At 59.2% G+C, this 21634-nt stretch overlaps 2 protein-coding genes across 2 annotated transcripts; both read left to right on the forward strand.

The window, feature by feature from the left end:
- Positions 1–1815: 1815 nt before the first annotated feature.
- On the forward strand, positions 1816–10357 carry NCLIV_040010 (putative alpha-1 type II collagen; the record flags this gene model as incomplete). Its single annotated transcript, XM_003880910.1, has 10 exons — positions 1816–2437; positions 3008–3247; positions 3574–4360; positions 4613–5342; positions 5713–6951; positions 7471–8112; positions 8456–8504; positions 9162–9416; positions 9970–9999; positions 10248–10357. The coding sequence occupies 10 exons, from the start codon at positions 1816–1818 to the stop codon at positions 10355–10357; spliced, it is 4704 nt and encodes a 1567-aa protein (XP_003880959.1).
- A 3320-nt stretch (positions 10358–13677) lies between these two features.
- Positions 13678–19508, forward strand: NCLIV_040020 (conserved hypothetical protein; the record flags this gene model as incomplete). The annotated part of the gene is made up of 7 exons (XM_003880911.1): positions 13678–14112; positions 14307–14353; positions 14879–15315; positions 15770–16479; positions 16776–16949; positions 17438–17586; positions 18062–19508. The coding sequence occupies 7 exons, from the start codon at positions 13678–13680 to the stop codon at positions 19506–19508; spliced, it is 3399 nt and encodes a 1132-aa protein (XP_003880960.1).
- Positions 19509–21634: the final 2126 nt, after the last annotated feature.

Here is a 21634-nt window from a genome sequence, read left to right on the forward strand (position 1 = left end):
GAATCTTTGAAACGCCTCATATGTGCAACGAGTTCCTGGACGTTTCGTCCACTTTTGGACCCCCCGCCGTCCCTGTTTCCCCCGTGTGGTGCTTCCCCCCGCTTCGCGCGCGTTGAGGATGTGGACTGCGAAAAACAGAGCGGGTTGGTGTGCCGCGAGAGGCGGGTGACGTGAGCGGGGAAGCGGGGACTTGGAGAAGCGAGAAAAGTTTTCGACGAACGGGAAACAGTCAGTCAGTATCGAAAAAGAATGGGGGTGCCGACTGTCTGAACAGAGGAAAAGCTGGTTTTCCGCCTTTTCTCGGGAGCATAGATCTCCGCCCCTCACGACAGACGGTGCCGTCTCTGCTTTTTCATCCGTTCCTCTCCCCTTTTCTCTGTAAAGTATACATGCACATTTCACGCGCAAAAAGTGGCTGTTTCACTGCGGTTCAAACCGAAAATTTAGCGGCCCCCGTCTCCGCCACGGGGAGTCCTGGTTTTCTGCATTGGGCATGCAGCGGCGTGTGCTCTCGCGGACGTCTCGACATAGACATTGCCCCGTCCCGTTTTTTGCACGATTCTTCCCGGCGTTTTTGCCCTCGACCCTCTCTGCTCCTCTCAGCGCGGTTGTCATTCCCGGCGTTCTCGGCACACATCCGTTCTGCCGTTTCCTCGCACGTTGCCGTTGTCTCTCCCCCCTGCAAAACTGCCAATGCCGACGCGCACGGGGGATCCTGCCTATCCTCATGTTTCTCTCTCTTCTTTCCGCATCTCGTCCCCTTCAAAAAAGTCCACGACGAATGCACAGCGTGCGAGTAGCTTCCAGCTAGCGGGTGGAGGCTTCCAGACGTCACAAAGCGACGGGAAGGGGACTCGTCCAACTCACTTGGTCTGGAGAAACGAAGCGCACATGCGTAGACACCCCCGCCAGAGCTGGTCTGCGTGACGGCTTTCTCCTTCTCTTTCGACCGATCGTGTCTCCCGGAAAGCCGCGGCAGATTCTGCTTCGTGTGCGCTTCAAAAGGATTCCCAGCGTGTGGCGCAGCATCAGTGATCTTCCTTTCCGCGCCTCGTCATCGCCGTTGCAACCCTGTATGGGGGCGTGCAGCCTGCTCCCTACGATAACTTTGAGGGCGCGCTGGCCTGTTCTGCATGCGTGCTGCGCTCTGGCCCCCCCAAGTGGCGTTTCTCGGTGAAGTGCTTTCCGACCAGTCGCCCACAGAATCGAGACCGAAAACCGTCGCAGCTTCTCTTCCGCGTAGTTCGCCGCTGACCCTCCCGCGTCTTCGCCTAATTCACAAAGTGAGGGAGCGGGTGAACGTGGAGTTCGACGAGACGCTCCGTCAGACTGTCCGTCGAATGCGAGGCGTGGCGCCTTCCCGCCACTCTCCGTAGAGAAGTCTGCTGTCGCCCCCCGACACGTCTGTACTCCCCCGGTATTGCTTCTGTCCGCCGTTCTCCGCGGCGGGCGTTCACTCTGCAAGCGATCCTCGATCTTTGACTGCTCGCGCATCTATGCGTGTGAGCTGGTGCTCGGACCGCGCGGTTTTTGTGCGTTGTGTGGTTCGCCATTCAAACATCTAACGCGTTGATCCGTTTGCAGGTTGCGACTCCGCACCGCACACCGAGACAGCGTCAGGTGTACGTACACGCAGCGCTTCTGTTTTCCACTTGCGCGTGCACCCCTCAGCTCTGCTAGGACGTGTCCGGTCGTGTGTCTTCTCCAGGCACTGGTTCTTCGCGACTTCTTCTCTGGAGACCTTTGTCGCCGCGTGTCCAGTCCCCGCGTCCGTGCAGCCTTCCGTCCCTCGTCTTCTCTGCTCGCGCGGACGCCATGACGCAAAATTCCGCAGATCCCGCTCTTCCCGTGTCGGAAGGCGGCGAGTGCGCGGAGGTGGCCCCCACGCCCGCAGATGCGACGCCGAAGCTTCCTGCTGCAGACTGTCCCGCGGCGACGCACGAAACTGCCGACACAACTTCTGAGACGAACCGACAGTCTCCGTCCTCTGAAAAGCCGGAGGCGCAGACAGCGACTCCCGCGCCGGCGACGGGAGCAAAGCAGGAGGGCGAGCAGAAAGAGAGCGGGGAATCAGAGAAGAACGGGGGAAGCGAGAAAGCCGCCGCGGGGAGCAACGCGTGTGGAGCTGCGTCGGCATCTCCGGGCAAGAAAGAAGAGAAAGGAGAAACCACGACTTCGACTGCCGTTCGCGTCCACAGATGGGCCGATGAAAGCGATGACCTCGACTCACCGTCCTTTGACCCGTTGTCGAGCGCGGAAATGGAACCTCCAGAATTCGATTTGGGGATGCCTGCCTTCCAGCGCCCGGGACTCGGGAGTTCAGGGAACGGTATCGTCCCTCACGCAGCGACTCAGGGCGGGTACCGCCGAGGCATGCCTGGACAAAGCCCGTACAACAGTGGCGGGTATGGAGGGTTGGTGGACTCGCGATTTGGAGGTGAGTGCGGCAGGCAGCGAGGAAACGAACAGAGGCATCGGAGCAGGAAAAAACCGGAAAACCCCGTGCGTCCCGCGGAAACTCGAGCAGCGTAGGGGCCTGGAGACACTCCAGGATAACCTGGCATCCTTGGCGTAACGTGTGGGTATATGTCGCGCACATGTTGTACATCTGGACAGGTAGAGGATGCTTAAGAGGGCAAGAAGAGCGTCTGTAGGACATAACTAGATACTGCGAATACCGCCGTAGAGGTATAGTACATAGTCCCTGTTTGGGGTCCAGCTGCGAGGGGGAGCGCGAAGGAGACAGACTCCTCGAAAGCGCGACTGCGTAGTTCCACGGGACGCACAGTCAGCACGAGGGCTAGGTCGACGCGCAAGACATGGACGGAGAGAAAGGACTGACAGGAAACGTCGAACGCCTGGGGTGTAAAGGAGCTTCCGTCTATATCGTGTACACTCGTGATTTGTCCACTTTCCCTGTCACACCGTTTGGCGTGGCCAGATGCCTTGGCTTCTTTGGTTTCCCATTCGCTTTTTTCGCCTGCTGGCGGTGCTCATCTTGCGACAGGTCTCGTGGGCGCACCGCATGCACACCACGGGCCCCCGGCCGGCCCCGGCGACGCCCTCATGCAGGGTAGCAGCGTGGCGAGTCCTTTCACTGAGGTGTACGTGGCTGACCTGGACGCCAACGTGACGGAGGAAGACGTTTCTGTGATTTTCGCGCCGAGCCTGTCTGTCCGAAGTGTCCGACTGGTTCGAGAACCTGCGAACAGGGGCAACAAAGGCGGCCCCAACGCGACATGTGGCGGTAAGGACGCGGGCCGAGACGCAGCGAAGCGCGAAACTCACTGCATGCGTCTTCACGTCGGAACCTTAAAATCCACAATTATATGTCCACGTACGTAGGCATCTCTCCAAGTTTGTTTCGTCGAGCAGATTGCGCGTGCGTGTGCCACCGGATTGCACGGTGGCGAAACCCGAAGGGAGAGGACTGCCCACACCGCAGACCTCCGCACAGACGCACTGGGGCGGTTGCGCCAAAGGAGTAACGGAGAACACTCCCAGTGTGCGTCGAGAGAAAAGAGTCCACCCGTCCCCATCGGCTGCGTGTTTTCATCTGTGTTTCCCCTGCAGCGTACGTGGCTTTCCACTCTCCGGAAGATGCCCAGCGGGCGCTGTCTTTCCATGGGAAGCTGTATCGACCGCCGCGTGGCTCTGGCGCCTCGCAAGGGCTGCGCGGGTCTCGCCAGGCTGGCTCTTTCGGAGGCTCTTCTTCGGCTCGGGTCTTGCGCATTTTGCCGATCTCGTCGCCGCCGCTCCTCGGCGGAGACGGCGGCGCCCCGCCGGGGTATCTGCTGTCTCGGGGGAACCGTGGCGCGGGACCGTTGGGCGGTCACTACCATTCTTCAGGCTCGCCTCATCTGCTTCAGCGCGGCGGCCGAGGAGCCTTTGGGGGAGGCGTGTACGGCCAGGCAGTCGCAGACCTCGTCCACCAACAAGCGTCGTCTGTGCCTTCCTATCGGGGCAGCGTCTCTGGGTCGGCGCCGGGAGGGCTGGGGGGTCCGGGGCCACATGGCAGAGAGAGAGGCAAACTCTTCCCTGGCGAAGAGGCCGGGCGCGGCGAGCGGGGCCGCGAGGCCGACGGCAAGGGGGTTGGCGGGGCGGGCGTCGGCGCGGGTCGCAGAAAGAAGTCGAGGAGTCCGGATTTCTCGGAATTGAGGAAAGAGACCGGGGGATTGGGTGCAGGCGGGAGAGCCGCCGGCGGCGTGGACACAGCGAGGGGCGGAGGCGGGATGGGGCCGCGCGGGCCCGGCGCCTCAGGAGACAAGTCCGAAGAGACACCCGCTGCGCCGGAACCGCCCAGAGAGAGACCCAAACTCCTGTTGAAACCACGAACTAAACCGCTGGATGCTACGACAGAGTAAGGGCAATAACGGCGACAAGGAATCAGCGAGCCAAGAGAGGACAGGGATCTGACAGAAGATGTGCACATCCGTTCATTGCAGATCACGGCTCTGGCGTTTTGCGCAGGAACGTTGGAGACGGGTGTTGAAAGAAAGGCGTTGCTTCGCACGTCTCAAGTCTCGGAAAAGATGCAGCCGCACTGTTTTGTCTGCGTTTGACAGCGCCGTTCCCAACTGGATCTCGTTTTGTCTTGCTGTTTTCCGCTCAGGCCGACGAACCTGAATCCAGCAATTTTCGGAGCGGCAAAGCCGATTGACGACCCCGTCGCGAAGCGCCAGCTGCCTGCGGCCTCCGGCGGCGCGGCTTCGCCCCCTGCGTCTTCCGATCCTGCGGCCACTCCGTCTGCAGGCCATCGAGCGTCGACTTCGGGAGGTCCTCGCACGCCGCGCGGGGAGAACTCGAGCGGCGGGCCGAGCACCGACGTCTCCTCGCCAGGGTTCAGGAGGGGCGAGCAGGCGACGAAGGGGCGCGCGGCGCCTTCGGAGAAGCCCGCAGAGAAGGAGACGCGAGCGCAGCGCGGCTCAGGGGCGAGCACGCGGGGGACCGGCTCCACAGAGGACGGGAGACAGAAAGGGAGAGTCGGTGGCGGGGCCCAGAAAGGGGCAGCGGCCGGCGAGGAGGCTGCGGGAGCGCATGCGTCCCACCATCCTGGGCGAGAGCGAGGAGAGAAGGAGCGCGACGAGAGAGGCGGCGCGCGGAACCAGCAAGGCCTGTATTCGGGGCCTTGGCGACGCGCGTCAGTCGAGAAGGAGAAGGACACCGGCGACGAGGGCGGCGCGGGCCCCCAGGCCCCGCACGGCGAGGACGAACAACGGAGAACTTCCGGCGTCGCCAAGAGCGAAGCTCCAGCAGAGACAGAACGGAAGCCGACGGCGCGGACGGGCGACCCGTTCGGGGGAGCGAGACCCAGGGACGAATTCGAGTGGCAGCGAAAGAAGGTAAGAGAGAGGGCGAGAGGGCGAGAGGAGAGGAACCGCGAACGAGCGGTGGGAAGCGGCGAAAAAGAGGATCTCGACTGACGTGCGAATCTATCGAGGTATGGAAACAGAGTGTTCCATGGCCGTGGAATACGGATAACCAGAAGCGAAGACAGAGACACGAAGTGCTTCTGGCCTATGATGATAAAGGAAACTGAGGTTGCAGCTGGCCTTGCTGGGTCTTTTCCGCACCTTTTCGCTTTGTTCTTTCCGATCTCGTCTGCCCCCCGACTTTCTCGTGCTTTTTGTTGTGCTTTGTTTTGCTCCGTTTCTCTTCGCCTTTCTGATCTGTCTCCGATTCTCTCTCACTCCTCGTGCTGTTCCTTCTCAGGAGGCAGCGGCATCACCTGTGGTGCTTCCCGACGACGCTGGCGTGCGAGTCTCTCCCCTCCAGCATCCTCCACTGTCGCCGTATCTGCCCCACCACGGATCCCATCCAGGCCGCCAAGCAGGCTTTCTGCCGCCGTCCTACGCGTCCGCGTACACTGCACAGTCCGAGTTGGGCTCTCACCCTGGAGCCTTGGGCGTCCGCGCCCCTGACGAGAGCGCGCGAACGCCGCCTTCGTCTGCGACGCCAGATGCGGGCAACAGCAGTCGGGGCATTTTGGGTCCGTCTCCCTCGGCTCGGGGCGGGAGCGGGGCGTCTCCGTCTGGGGCACAGTCGAAGGGCGCGAATCCCCCGATGCGAGGAGGGTCTGGGGCCCTGGCCCCGGCTCCGGTGGGCCCTCTAGGCCCCGGCGGGCCTCCGGGCTCGCCGGCCCTGAAGAGTGTCGCCCAGACGCCGCCCTGCAGCGGTGTCTCCTCGTCGCTTCAGCGGTCGCCGAACGCGTCCCCGTCGATCGGCCCGGGCATTTGGGGGCGAAGTCTCCAAGGTCCCCTGCAGAAAACGGACGGGGCGCCCGCGCGCGGAGCTCCGGGAGGAAGAGCCTCCGCGTCCGCCGGGGCGCAGGAGCCTCTCTGGCGGAGCAGCGTGGCGTCGACCGGCGGGCCCCGACCGCGCTCTGGGGCGAGCGCCCACGTGACGCCGACCCTGTTTCCCGGTCACGGAGCCGGCCGGGGCGTGTTCCGGCCTCCCGGGAACAGCCAGGGAGGCGAGGGCCTGCTCTCTATGGGGTCGGGAGACGGCGTCTTGGCGGCCCCCGCGACCCGCGGGGACAGCGAAGAACGGTTGGGAGCTCAGGGGGCTGCATGCCCGTCAGCGGGCGGCTACCACGCCGAAAACAACGCCCACTGGGCCCGGAAGCCTCAGAACCCCATTCAAGTGCGAGGCGTTCAGACGGTCGTGCTTTCTGGAGGCGAGCAGCCGAGCGCCGCCGTGTCGCTGATCGGCGAGGGGGGGACCCAGGACCGTGGAGCCCTGGAGACAGGGCGGCGCGAGCGGGCCGAGCCCGCTTCCCAGGACCGACCTGTCTGCGGCATGCGCAGCCTGGCGGAGCAGCTGCTCCCCGCGCCGGCGACTAGCACTGAGGGCAAGGCCCGCCCCGCAGACGAAAAGGCCGAGGAGGAAACGAAGAAAAAGGAAGCAAAGGTGCTAGACATCCTCAGCAAACCCGAACAGAAACAGGGACAGGTAAGCGAGGCTACATGACACTCGAATTTGATCGTGTCCGCCGCAGCGTGCGCGTGCTCCCATCAATACATTTCTACATTGATGGTTTCTCGGCTTTTGATAGGATCTCGAGAGAAACGCGTAAGAGCACATCTTTGCCTGAAGAACAAGAGGAGTTGACAAGAGCTGAGAGGCTGTGGCATCAGCGACGACGGCACGTAATGCTTCAGCTTGGGTGTACGCTGGCGCCTCGGCTGCCTGTCTCCGGCCTCTTGCTTGCCGTTCCTCTTCTCTAAGATAATCCCTTTCCTGTTACCCGCATGTGCACGACGGAAACACAACGGTACCCAAGTTTGTGAGGTGTGAGCTTTTTTTCCCTCACTGCCCCGTATCCCTGTCTACTTCTGTTTTTCCCTTGCTTTCGTTTCCTTTCCTTTCTCCCCCCCTATCCCCCCCGTTCCCGCCTCCCGTCCCTGTGGAGCGTTTCTTTTCTCTGTCATGCACGGTCGCGCCTGGTGTCACTTTCCTGTCTCGACTCAGACGGTATGGGAAGCCCGGAACGAGGTCTTGGGTTTGGACAAGCGGGAAGTCGGACCGACGCGGAGCGCCGGTTCAGCGGGCGAGAGAGTGGAGCAGGGCGGAGACGCCCCACACGACGAGACGAGGCGAGCCTCAAACGCCCTGCAGGGGGAGGGAGCCGCCGCGTCTACCGCTGCCGAGCGCGAAGGAGAAGGACAAGAGGGCGAGGGCCTGCGCGCGTCTTCGCCTCGTCCCGCCCAAGCCTCGTCGCCTGGTCGGGCAGAGCAGAGGGGCGAGGGCGAGACTTCCGCGTCTTCCGGCGACGTGCATGCGGAGAAAGAAGGACGAGACGAGCGAAGCAAAGGCAGACGGGGCCTGCCGCACGGGCGCGGCGAGCCCAGAGGGCCCGCCTACGCCTACGACGGCAGGGGCCGCCCTTCGACCGGTTCCCACGGGGCGCGGGGGTCTGAGGCAGCGCCCGGAGACGGCAAGCGAGAGGACGACGGCAGACGAAACATCGCAGGAAACCGAGAGCGAGATGGACGAGGGGCGGGAGACTCCAGAGGCGGGAGAGGAGGCAGAACGCGCGGAGGCGGCGAGGGGAGAATGCGCTGGAGGAGATACACGGGCGAAGGCGGAGACGCCACGCCCTCAGAGCGAATGGTGAGCGGAAGAGAAGTGCATGCGTTTGGAGATGCCGATTCAAGTGCAGGGCGGGGGAGACGCAAGAAAGCGGAGGGGTTCTAAAAACCCAGAACGGAAGAGAAAGAAGGGTGAGAAGATAGAGAGGACCAGGCTGTGCGTGTATGGAGAGGAGGACCGGTCCCGCGTGTGCGGGAGACACGCACGTGGGTGCCAAGAGGTAAACATGAGAAGAGTCGATTTTTCAGTCAGTAAAGTGCAGCTCTGTAGATTGTTGGAGGTGCGGCCTCGCGTGCTGGTGTTGAATCGGGCGTTTCGTAATTCTTCCCGCAGTCGGCTCTTCTCGTTGTTCTCGTCTCTGCAGGGCGACGACCAAGCGCATAGCGCCACGGGGGATCAACGCTCGCATGCAGGTGAGTCAGTCTGCTTGTGCTTACATGCTTGTCTTTTGGTTGTCCGGCCTCTTCTTTCAAGCGTTGTTGCTCCCTTTGTCTCACGTTTCTTGATGCCTAGTTGCCTCATGGCTACTGAGAGCTGATCGCGAGAGACGCCTTTTTGTCTTCGAGGCGTCGGTCATTTTCGTGTCCCTCTGGCTCCGAAATACCGCCTGTCGTAACCTTCCTCGCGCGTCGGATTTGGCGACTGGTGTGCGAGTGTGTCGGTGCCTCTTGTTTCCTTCGTCGGTGGCTTCTCTCGTTCTCCCTTTTCCCGCTCGTTTTTGTTTTTGTCCGCGTTTGCCTTCACGCTTCTCCTCTCCCCAGTTTCGCTGCGGTCCGACACAACGACAGCTTTTCTCAAAACCTCCCGTGTACCTGGCCATTTCCTTTAACATATATATATATATATATGCATTTGATTTTACCTTCCAATTCCTTTTTTTACATATATACCTCTGCACTTGACTGTTTGCTCCAGCGTCTACCGGACTCTTCGTGGTGCCTGTACAGATATGCATTTGCGCTATATCCAGAACAGTGGCGGCCGGTTCTTTGCTTGCGGGCGCATTGGTCACCGACGCAGCACTAGGTCTCGTTCTCTCGTTTGCCGCATTTTTGCTTCCGGTCCTGCAGACGCGCCCGAGGCTGCGCAGAAGGACGGCGAGGAGACGCCGCAAGAGAGCTCCTGCATGGATGGCGAGGCTGGGCCCGCGGGAGAGAAGGGGCGACGAGGCGAGAGCCAGGCGTCCTCTGTCCACGACTATTCTCGCGAAGGCGAGAAGGCCTTCAGGCGGCGCGGCGGAGAGCGAGGCCGAGGCGGCTGGCGTGGCGGCGAAGGCAGACCCGAGGGAGCAGGTCGAGGCCGAGGAACCCGAGGGAAAATGCGAGGTGAGGAAGCGGAGATGACGGAAGCGTTTGGGGGATCGACAAGGGACGTGGACGGACCGGCCGACTCAGAGACTAACATCTGGAAGGAGACTACCAAAGTGAATATCATGATATTCGTACAGCTTGTATACAAATGGTGGATTTCAAATAAAAAAAAAACGAGTTGAGGTCGAGACTGAAACAAAACGGCGTAGCTTTCGAGATGGTGGCCCGCGATCGGGTGTACGTACACGCGAGGGGAGAGGCAGCGAGAGCGATACCCTTCGGCGGACGGCGAGGGGACACAGCGGGTGATGTGCTGGCTGGGAGGACGAAGGGTTTTCTTTTTCTTTTCTTGCGGGGTGCACCTCGAAGCAAAACCCCAATTTCGAGTTTTCTGGTCAACCGTTTCCTCGAGTTTCCGCTATGCTTCCTAAGGTACGGCGAGAGGCAACAGAACAGCCGAGAGAAGCAGTGAGAGCGGCAACAGAGACATGGAACGCGTCTCCTGTCGCGTATGTTCGTCGATCGGTGGATTAGAAGGCGCTTCGTGTGTGTTTTTTTCCCTTTTCAGAAGGCGTCGGAATGTCGAACGGCCACCAGCGTAAGGAAAAAACACGCGATAAAGGGACGTGTGCGCGTCGATTCTGGCTGGGAGGCGCGTTTTGAGGCACCGGACTGAAGCTCGCCTGCTACCGGAAGGGACACTGACCTACGACTTCCTTGCCTGACGCCTCAAGAGGACTTTTCTCTGCTTCCTCATTGCTGCTCTCATTCGGATGGCTGCGGGCTTTCGAGTTTCAGGCGCGACTATCTCGATTTGGACTGCCTTTTTCTGTGGTGTATGTACAGCGGGAGGACGCCACGGCGCGCCTGGCCATCGCCGCGAGCATCCCGGTGGAGGCGCTGGCCCTGATGAGGAGAGAGGCCACGACTCTCAGGTTGCGAGTCCTCGAGTGTAAGCCGAAAGGGAGAGGGGTTTCAGGGCGGGGGGAGAGTTTGTGCGATGACGCAGAGAAGAGAAAGGCAAGAAGAGAGGCGAAAAGAAAATGCAAAAAACCCTTCGAGCCGCTCCTCGGAGACGGTGTGGGTGGTGAATGGTGACACGGACTGAGCTCTAACGGGAGACATAGTGACTTACATGAAGAGGATAAACTACAGTGTGCTTATTCGTGGACATCTACAACCCTTTACATCTATGTATTGTGTGCGCTTGCATATGTATGCACATTTACACATATATATACGGTTTTATATATATATATATATATATGTGAATGGACCTTCTTGTTTTCTGCAGGCCGGCCCGTGCGATGTTGCCACAAGCGCCAGCTGCGTCGACGCGTGTGAAGACGAACAATCGTTTTTCAGCTTTTGCGGCAGATTCGGACGAGGGCGAGTCATCAGATTAGACTTTCCCGGTGTGCCTCTCCGCGGGCTTTGGTTCACACAACATCGTTAACGCCCGTGAGGGAGGGTCTTGTTTCTCTGTTTTTTTCTTTCCTGTGCGCGAAATGCATGTCTGCTCGTGGTTAAATCTGTGCACAGAAGGCGCTGCGTGTGAACCGCGTTTGGTAGACAAAGCGTTCCTCTTCACGCTTCCGTCGACCACAGCGTCAGGGCAGGAGCACCACCCGCCTCGTTTTCGTCTCTAAAGCCGCCGCGTCGTCTGGGATCTTTGTTTGCTTTTCCATTGGACTGTGGAGGTCTTCATCTCTGTGCGGCGCGTTGGGAGGGGGGGAGACCAGCGCGAGGCACCTTTTGGACAGCCCGCGCGTCCTGTGTTTGTTTTGACGTGTGTTTTGTGTCCGTGGATCAGCCGTGCATTTTTCCGTGCCGTAGATCCAAACAAGGCAAGGCACTCGTGTGTGCTGCATCTCGACAACGCACTTCCCGGTCGAGAGAAGCGCCGCTCCCTCACATCGGCAGATTCGCGGACCTGCGGGGGTACGCGCCGTTCTCCCCGTCCGACGCCGGCGTTTACGTCGCTCAGGAACACAGCCGCCAGAGACGCAAGACACTGATCACACTCTTTCCCGCCTTTGGCGTTTCTCTCGGCTCCGGCGAGCTCAAGTGCATGTGCCTCTCGCGGACACGGGGGCAACCGTGGACGGATTCCACAGGCCGTCAGCCTTCCACTCTCTCTCTCTGTCTCTTTCGCGATCGCAGGCTCCTCCCGGGTTTCCCGAAGGCATCGAAGAATTGAAACTTTCTAGTCTTCACGTGGAAACCATGGGTTTTGCTCTTGCCGACCGCAAGGCGAACACTCGTCCTCTCTCGGGCATCACTCACTTTCCAGGAATCGCCAGAACCCGTCCCGGCTAAGCGCGTTGCGTTAGGAACGTTTCCGCAAAAATGTCTACAAAGTGAAGGCAGCTCTCCTTCTGTGTGTGTTCTACGTGCGAGTATCGGTGTGTTGCTCATTGCGCCTTTCCGCACGTCTCTGCGCTGCAAAGGCGCGACGACCCAAGGCTACCGAGCGCGAGTGGATTAGCGCGAGGCGGTGAGAGCTTTGTGTGCGTGTTAAATCGCTTCTGGTTCTGCCGATGTCCAACGCCAGCAAGAGGGGCGAGGCACTCTCAGCATGTGCCCTCAAACACACACGTCGCTAAACTGCACAAATCACGCGCGAATAGTGAAGAGCTACACCGCGGTTGAGAACATCTTCCCTGCACACTTGCATAGAGCGCTCCACTGCGCACCACTCTGCTTTCCCTTGACAGTACGGTAGTGCAGTTTCCCGTTTTTGTCAGCGTTTTGGACTTTTTTTCGCGCCAACATTGTTTCGCGGCGCCTCTCGGCAAGTGCGTTCTCAATCCCGCCGGAAGCACGCCGTGACAGCTTTGGAGATTTCCTCCGACGTTCTAACAGGAACGGTAATTCTATTCTACCTCTGTCCCAGTCGAAAAATCAAGACGCTTCGGGATAGCTGGAAGAGAGCACACACTATTTTGGGGTGGATCGTGTCCGCGTCGCTGCTCGGAATGACACCAACGTGCAAGGTCGTCGCGGCGGAAGGAAATGCGCCAGCGTGTTCCTTTCTGCTCGCTGCAGTCGTCCCTTCTCAAACCCAGGAGGATCCCAGGACACCCTCGTGTCGATCTCTCGGGATCCAGTCTTGGCCGAAACACAGAGCCTCTTGCGTGTCGTGTAGGACTCCGAAGATCGGGAAGGCCTCCCGTTTCCCCCCTTGCCTCTGTTTGCAAGTTTGATTGAATCGACTGCACTCTCCTATCGACTTCTCTCGAGACAGCGCCCGTTTTCCACTTCCTTCCTCGCGTCATCCCTCGTCGTCGTTCCTGTCGCCTGCGTGTCTTCTGCTCTCGACTCCGGAGGGAGAAACAAAACATGGACGCGCTCGGCGATGCCTCATCACCATCTCACCAACGAAACCGTCTCGGGATTCCGAGCCCTCTTCTGGAAGCTGGACGAGGACGAGAGCCTCGCAGAGCACGTGTGCCTCGCAGAGCACGTGTGCCTCGCAGAGCACGTGTGCCTTGTTCGCGGCGCGTGTGGCTTAGCCGCGCCTGTTGGAAGAAGGAAACGCCGCTTTCCCTCTTCAGGCGCCAAGAGGAAACGCGGAGACGAGAGAACTCAAAAACAAAAGAAATATTCTGGGCCAACGCGCGGGCTGAGAGGCGTTCCAGCCGTTTTCTCTCTGTTTCCTTCTCCTCGGCATGCATTCGGGCGGCTACCCTGAGCTCGCATGCGCGAGAAACGCGTGTTGCTTTCGGGGCTTTCTTTCTCCGTGTGCTCAGCGTCAGCTGCGTCTCCACAACTTGGGCATTTTCGCCCGTTTCGCCACATTGGCGACCCTTTCTTCTTTCATTCAGAATGCGCCCTCCGCCCGCGATTCCGAGCCGAGAGAAACCCCAACCAAGGCGTCGCTGGCTTTCCGGTCGCCTTCCATCCTTCTTCTTCTTCTCCTCTGCAAGCGTGGTCGTTCCCTTCTAACTTTGAAGAGATGTCCTGCTCAGCCCTTTGAGTGTCCCTGTCGTCCACTCCCGCGCCTCTCTGTCGCGTTCCTCTCCCGCAGTGTTCCCTCGCGTTGTTCCCTCGCGTTCTTCTCTCGTGCAGTCTTCTCCAGCGTTCGTCTATCTCAGTCTTCTGTCGCGTTTTCTCTTCCTGTTGCGACTGGAGCCCGTTTCAGGAGGCGGAAGGCCGCAGGCAGAAATTGGCCGCGTTCGCGGCGCTCCACTCGCCTCTCAGACCTTCCAAAAACCTGCCTTCCAAGACACACACCAGCTTCTTCAGAAAGACACACACCAGCTTCTTCGGAAAGATGATGCCGTATCAACAGAATGCCGCCGCCCCACCTCCGTGGACTGCAGGCATGACTTCCGCACCTTCTTCTGCTCCGTCTTTCTATTCTTCTCTCGCTTCTTCTCCGGCTCAGACTGCGCCTGCTGCCACGACTGCGCCTTCTCCACCGCCAGGCGCGTCTCCCCCCCATGGCCCGTCTCCCCCCCATGGCCCGTCTCCCCCCCATGGCCCGTCTCCCCCCCATGGCCCGTCTGTCGTCCTCGTTTCCTCTCGAGGACTGGGATCGTTTTCCGCGCCTTCGCTTTCTCTCCAGCATTTTCTCAGAGTCAGCATGCAGCAGCTTGCCGCTCCAAACCTCTCTGGTCCGAATGCGCGGTGGCGAGACGAAGGCCGAGTCTCGCCGGAGAAAAACCTCCAAGTACAATTGCTCGTGCAACAATTTCGAGAAGGAAAGGTAACTCACACACTGCAAGACCCAGGAGCGAAAAGGAGTCTTCACATCCCCCTCTTCTCTCCAGAGTCCGCTCCAGTCTCTTCTCGCTCTTCTCCCTCCCGCATCATTTTTCTTCGCGCCTGCGCTTTTGTATCTTTTCTTGCGCTGCTGTTGCCTTTTAATTCCTCGCGCTTTCCGTGCTTTCCTTGTTTCAGCTGAACGAGGAGCAACTCAAGGCGCGTGTCGGAGTCCTTCTCGGCAGGTACGTCGTCCCCGCTCTTGTGTCAATCTCATGCGCTGCCGTTCAGATTTCGGCGGGCTGTACGCCCGCCTCATATATATATATATATATATATACATTTCTGGTTGTCTAGAACGACACGCGCGCGTGTGTGTTTATCGGTGCTGTGTATATCCACATGCTTGCTTATTTGTCTCCCTCTCGTTACATTCATCTGTCTATCTATATCAACCTATCGGTCCCCACGTATCGTTTCCTATATATTTGTACCATATGTATGTATCGACACGTGTCATGTGCTCTGGCTTCGTGGTGTGTTGTAAAGGTACCACGTCCACAAGAGGATTTCCGCACACACGGGACATACGACCTCTCGTCGTTTCCACTTCTCCCATTTCCCATCGGTATCTCTTGGGCGTCATCTTTTCTTTCTCTCTATCTGGTTTTTCCTGTGTCGTTTTTCTTCTTTCTCTGGTGCTGCCTTCCCCCTTTTTCTCCAAAGCGCGAGAGAAACCTGTTTCCCCTTCTGCGTTCGGTGCCTCCCAGAGAACTGCTTCAGCTTCTCGTCGACGAATTTCTTGCAGCCTATGCCTCCCAACTCTCCCCCGCGCCTTCTGCCTTCGTCGCCTCTTCCGCCGCGTACGCGTCTCCTGCGGGCGTCGCTGGCCATGAGGCTCCGACCTACGCGTTCCCCGGCGCGCGACCGCCTCCACCTTCGTTTTCCTTTTCGCGTTCGCCGCAGGCGACGCATGCAGCCAGCGGGGCGCGTCTATCGGACGAGAGCGAGAACGGAAGGAAGGAGAGAACGGAGACAGTCCTCTCGCCGACGGGCACAGGGCGAGAAGTGCGCGACGCGCTCACGCCGCCTCTGCTGGGCAGCGGGAGACAAGAAGTTGAGAGAGCATCCTCGAGTGACAGAGACGGAACAGGCGACGAGACACAGGCCAACTCGCCGATTCCCGGACATCGAACGCCGCAGATAGGTAAAGCCGAGAAGCGACGCCCGACTGCATAGGTAGTTTGTTGACGCGTGCCTGTTTCTGTTGTGCGGCGAGGAATAGACCCAGTCCGAAACTTCGCCCATGGGCGTGTCTGCGTGTGTGTTTGGGTGTCACCTTGCGTACGCGTGCATGCGCTGCATCTTTCGTTTTCTTCCGGCGTAAGGCTCTCGGCCTTTCCTGCCGCGCCGGCGAGCCCGTGAGCGGCCCCAGCACTCCTCGATCTCCTCTGTGCCCGTGATTCTGCCTCCCGATCCACACGCCGCGGGTGTACCTACAGTTAAAAGGCTTTCCATGCCGAGTCGCCTGCGCACGTGCGTGCGTGTAAATTCCTCTCTCTCTGGTTTTATTCTCCAACCGCGCGTCCGCCCCCGCCCGCCCCTCCCCTGTTTCACTTTCGTGCGTTTTTCCTGCCTCGCGTTTTTGTGTGTTTCGTCAGGAAGCGTCTCGCCGTCGCCCTTTGAGACGGGGCGTGCTGGGATCTCGCCGACGCCGTCGGCAGGGACTTCGGCGGTGGCGTCTCCTGGGAAATCCGCCAAGCCGAAGAAGGACGGAGCCGCGCGCAAGGGTCTAAAAAGCAGTCCGACGCCGAGCCTGGTATCGGGCGCGCTGAACGTCTCTGAGGGCGAGGCAGCCTCGGGACTCGCGTCGAGTGTCTTTCCGAAACGTGAGGGCGCCTTCCCTACCGGCTCTCCGTCTCCCGGCGCGCGCTCGACCGCTGGGCTTGGAGCGCTCGCTCCTTCGCGGTTGCCCTTCGCTTCGCCCGCGTCTCCCGCCCCGCACGGCGCAGTCGGGGGCTTCTCTTCAGCACAACCTTTTTCGCCGCCTGCCGGAGCCAAGTTTGGAGGAGACGGCGGGAGCAGTCTGGCGGCGGCAAGTCGTCTCCTGCACGCGTCGCCTTCGCCGTCTTTTCCCCTCGGCGTGTACCCACGGTTTGGGCTGATGGGCGCGCGCAGTCAGGGACCAGGCGCGAGTTCCACGCTCTCCTCGGAATACCGTGAAAACATGAGCGCGGCTTGGTGGTCTGGAGCGGCTCTCGGGAGCGACGCCTGGCGACAAATGCCCTCGTCCGCAGAAGTCCTCGAACTCGTCGAGAAGAAGAAACTCACCGAGCAATTCCGGACCATCGAGGGCCTCGTGGATCGCGCGGTAAGGACCGAGGACGGGCGAAACCGGAGTGACCACATCGGGACGCGTTTTTCGAAAACCACTCGCGGGCCGGAGCGCCTCTCGCCACAACTCACGGGGAAAGGGGGGGGAGAGGGTAGGGGAGTGGTGGTGTCAAGTTGGACGTTCAAAGGCGACTGCAAAAGAAAGGAGAGACACAGTGATGACAAGTTTTGTCGGGCGAGATCTCTGGAGCGTTTTCGGCGTATCTCCGCGGGAGTGTGTCTGAACACGCCCGTGTCGCTGTGGTGCGCGCGCCTGCCTTTCTGAACTTTCAGGACTTCCTCGGCTCTTTGCGGCTCCAAGGCGACGGTCGCAGCGTCTTGCACTTTTTAGGTTTGTCGACTCAAGACCTCCAACAGAACCTTTGGGTCCCCAAGCTCCCCCCCATTCTCGAGCCTCGTCTCTCGCCTGCGCCTACGTCCGGCTCTCCCGTCTCGCTCAGCCAGCACGTCAGTCACCCACAGAGAGCCACCGCAACATTTCATGCATCTCTGCATATATATTTGTATATGTATATATACGTATATATATGTATATATATATATATACATATGTGTATTTGTTTATGGTTACATATATAGGTGGTTCTGTCCGCACTGGAGCCTTTCTAAAGACCCCGATGTTCACATGTGGCTTGTACAGATGCGTGTATATTTGCATGCTGGTTTTGTGTGGGATGGGTTTCGTCGGGCGTTTTTGGTTGATTTGCGGGGATTTTTCTTGCGCGCACCACAAGCCGGCTAGAGCGCCCGAAACTGTGTGTGTGTGTCTTGTCACGGGCTTCTGTTTCCTTTGGGCGGTATTTGGCGGTCTCTCCGTCTGTGCGAGGCGACTCCGCTCGGTGGGCGCCGTGGCTCTGGCGCGAGCCCCGGTTCTGCATGCGTTTCTCCCGAATGCGTCTTCCTTCTTCGCGCGCGCCGCACGTCTCCCTTCGCAGGCCGTCGATCAGGAGCGGCAAGCAACCCCTGGCGGTCCAGCGGTGAACGGGGGTGTTGCGCCTGGCCGCGCGGCTGTGTCCTCTCCGTCGCCTGTAGAGACCCGAGAGGCGAAACTTTCTCGCTTTCGCTTCCCGCCTCAACTCGTTTGGTAAGAGCATCGGGCGGGATCCGGCAAACAAAGACATTCAAGCTCTAAACCCGAGTCCAGCGTCTGAAGAGAAAAAACTGATTTCGCAGCGTCTCCCGAGCTCTTCTCCCCCCGCTGCATGCGTGTCCCTTTCCGTGCCTGTTTCCTTCTGGAGAGGCCGCGTCTCGTGGGTTTTCGGGCATTCGTTCTCTCTCCTTTTCAGTCGTGGCGCATCTCCCTCTCACCCCTGTTTGTTCCTGCTGGCATCCTCTTCGCTGCGGTTATCTGTGCCCTCTTCTGCCTCGTTTGCAGGCTCTCTCTGGTCTTTCTTTTCTGCCTTTTCTCTCTCTCTCCTCGTTGCTCCCCGTGGTGTGTGTTTCAAGCAGTCCAGTCTTCTTGTCAGCCGTGACAAGCATCCCCACTCTCGTATGTGTGGCTCTTTTTTCTCCGCTTTTATATTTGATCTGTTTGTTGCCTCCTGTCCCTCTGCGACCAGGGAACGCCTCCGTCATCTCCACCCCCCCGTCTTTTCGTCTCTCTCGTCTTCACGTCCGGAAGGCTCCGAGGGCGCTTCGCCCCTCTCCTCTCACCAGCCTTCTGCGAGCCGTTCAGCTCTCGAAGAGAAACACCGCCTTCTTCCGTCTTTCTCGCTGCTGTCCTCGGTCGCCCAGGAACTCGAAGGCGGCCTCGCACGCGAGGCAGGGCGTCTCGGAACCGCTGAATCCTTTTCTAGCTCGTGTCCTCGCGGCACGCAGGCGCCGAGGGCGAACGACAGAGGAGGGGAGAAACTAGAGAAGAGCCGAGATGCGCAAGAGACGAAACAGACACATGAAGCAGGAGTGACACCGGAGCGCGAGGAGACGCAGAGGGGTCAAGAGAAAAGCGTGAAGGGCGAGGGAAGCTTTGGAGAGGAGACAAAGAAAGACTCACAGGGCCGTGCTGCGTCTGCTGGCGATGATGCTTCTCCGGTTTCGTCCTGCCCAGTCACCACCGGTGGTCCTTCGTTCGCCTCCGTGGATCCCTACTTTGATTGCAATTTTAGCAGTTCTCTTCACGCACACGGGTTGTCTGTGACGACGACGGCTGCTCCGCGTGAAGACGAGAACTTGAGCGACTTCTCATTCGCTCCTCTCTGCGTCGACAGAGACGCCGTCGCCGACTTGGCGCGCGTGACGCAGGCAGCCCTCAGCAGCCTGCTGGCGAGTGCCTTGTCCCTCGCCCGGAGACGAGCAGGCGAAGAAGAGAAGGCGAGGCAGACGGCGAAAGTTGAAGCGACCGAAGAGGCCGAGCAAGAAGAGGATGGACCAAAGAGAGCGGACGCATGCAGCCGACAGCGAGAGCGCGAGCGGGGCGGCGGAATCCGGGAGGCGCGCAGCGAAGACGAGGCGCGCGCCAAGGACGCGGAAGAGGATGAACGCAAATTGCCAAGAGAAGGCGAGTTAGGAGACAGATCCAGCGAGGAAGACGACGAGGGCGACAAGAAAGCGGGAGATGACGCAGAGGCAGCGCCCGTTGCGTTCGCGAGCCAGGGCTGCGGGAAACGGCGCCCTCGTCACCTCTGGAAACCTGAAGGCGTGGGCGAGGCCGAGCCGGGGAAAGAAGAGACGCGCGAGGGAAAGGCTGAGGCCTCAGAAGAAACGGACGACGGCCCGAGAGACACGGAGCGGAGAACAGACACACGCGAGGCACGTCGATCTCCCGGCGCAGAATCCGCCACGTCGCACACACCTGCGTATCCGCGTAGATCTGGTTTGGCTGGGGAGGTGGAGGAACAGGAAACGAAGGGGAAAACGCGGATCACAGTGTGCGATGTTTTGAGGGCGCTGGAACTCCACGGCGGTTCGATCGGGTCCCTTCTCGAAGCGGCCGAGCAGAGGAAAAGACGGCGACAACAAGAAGTGTTTTACTGTATGAGGCCGGGCACACGACGGAAAGTGTGGTGATGCTCGTTCCTCCCAGCCCTTGTCCTGCCTACATCCTCACGCTCTTTCGACAGACGCCCTCACATGGTAGACTCGTAGAGCTGTATGAACATGGAGTGCGTTCACCTGTCGTCGCCGCACAGTGTAAATACGTTTTTCTGCATTTGTATATCAAGGGACATATGGGCAGATGTCGAGATCTACGTATGCATGCGCCCGTGCTATATATGCGAGGAGGCTGGCTCTTTCGATTTTCTTTTGGACGTGTGTCGGTGTCGCGTTTTCCCGCCTGGCTGTATGGGGATTCCCTGGCAAGGTGGCGGTTCGGCCCGCCCCTGCTTCCGTTTCCTGATCTTTCGGGCGTTTGTCCTGACCAGGTTTTTTATCGCTCCGTTGGTATCCGGGGGCGGGTGCCTGTTCCGCGCTCGCTACTGCTCGCCTTTTTCTGCATTGGAATTCCTCTGCCCAGACACGGCCAGGACAGCGCTACGGTGGTTCGGATGCTGGGACGTTTTCAGGATGCCCCAGCATTCTAGAAAATGTTGTTTTCCTCCATTTCAAAATGATTCACGCAACGATTAAGAGCTCTGGCTCCTAGGCGCCTAACACGAGGGGAGACGGACACCACGAGGTCTCAGGTGCGTCGTGCTTCGAAGCGATTGGTAACTGCAACGCCTCACTGCTATTCTCTCTGTGTTCCTCTACCTTGGCCTCTCTGTCGCTCTCCCTCTTTGTCTCGTTTCCTCTTACCGATCTCCCTCACTTCCGGATTTTGTTCGCTTCGTTCTCATTTACCGTGTCAACTGTGCCTCCACTTTCCGTCCCCGTCCCCAAGGAGATCGCGCGCACCTTTGTGCTCACCATAAAGACAACCTCACAAGCAACTGAGCTCTCTTCACCTCAGCTGATAACTCACTGCAAGTGAACAAGCCACACAATCACGTGTGCGCTCCCGACTCCACAGCTCCTTGTACACCTGAGCTGTCTGTACACCAGAGCTTACACGCGGAGTTCTGTCAGTGAGGAAGTCATCGCTGGCGCACGTGGGCGGACAGCACAGGACCGACGTCTGGAGGGACCGTTCCTTCTCAGAATTGAACTTCGTAGCTCAGTCGGCGCCAAGTGTTGCCTTTGCTTCCCCGCTCTGTTTCTGGTTGGCCGAGGACAAAGGACGGAACGGTCCCTACAGGTCCTTCGCGGTCAACTGGACAATTCTATGGGTAGTCATTCAACGAGGATGTGCTGTCCGTCCTTTGCTGCGATCGATTTCGCGGTGGAAATACTCTCAGTCTGTTCCCCTTAACATAGGCACGACTCGAGAAACGAGGAACTCACGAAACGTCGGTTGTGGTGAATCAGCGACAAGAATGTGGGCTGTCCTTTTCCTTCCCCCGCTGGACAGGACGAGGATGAAACAGTGTGCTGCGCAACCTATTGCTTCGGGTCCCTTCTCTTTGCTTCCTGTTAACCCATTTCAATTCACTGGAATTTCTAGTCAGCGAGAGACTGAGGCACTGTTTGTTTCTCTCTGCCGGTTCTTCTCGAGCGTCCTAGCTAAAGCACCACAGGTCGTTACCTTCAGGCTGCAGCCCGTTCCTACGCCTTTTCGCCTGGCCACGAAAAAACGCAGCCGTCTTGTTTTTGGCACTTCGGTTCGCTCGTTTCTGCCTCGGGTATCCAGAGTCAAAAGCAGCGTGAAGGGTTCTCCCGCTTCTGGTGAAATCTATTCAACACGATAACCATGAAGTCAAGCCCAGTCAAACTCGAATCATGTAAACAAAGAAGTGACAAGACAACCGTCCCTCCTCGAGTTCTCCACGTACACATATGAACCGCGAGGTGAGAAACTGAAAGATGCAATGCAATGGAAAGCAAAGACATGCCCATACACTGTTACGGTCTGGAAAGCAAAGACATGCCCATACACTGTTACGGTCTTTTCGCGCCATCGTTCCCTCCCTTTCCCGTCTTATCGCTTGCGCAGGAAAAACTACATTGTGGGATTATCTCCTTAACGGGCTCCGTGTTTTGGCTGGTCGGGTGTATACACCTGCGCACATGTATTGTTGCGCGCGTCGACACAGGTGACAAATACTCTTTGAGCCGGGCACCTTACGCAGCACGGGACTGAGCCTTTTTTCGCTCTA

Source organism: Neospora caninum, chromosome IX (genome assembly GCF_000208865.1).
Source record: "Neospora caninum Liverpool complete genome, chromosome IX".
Lineage (NCBI taxonomy): Eukaryota > Apicomplexa > Conoidasida > Eucoccidiorida > Sarcocystidae > Neospora > Neospora caninum.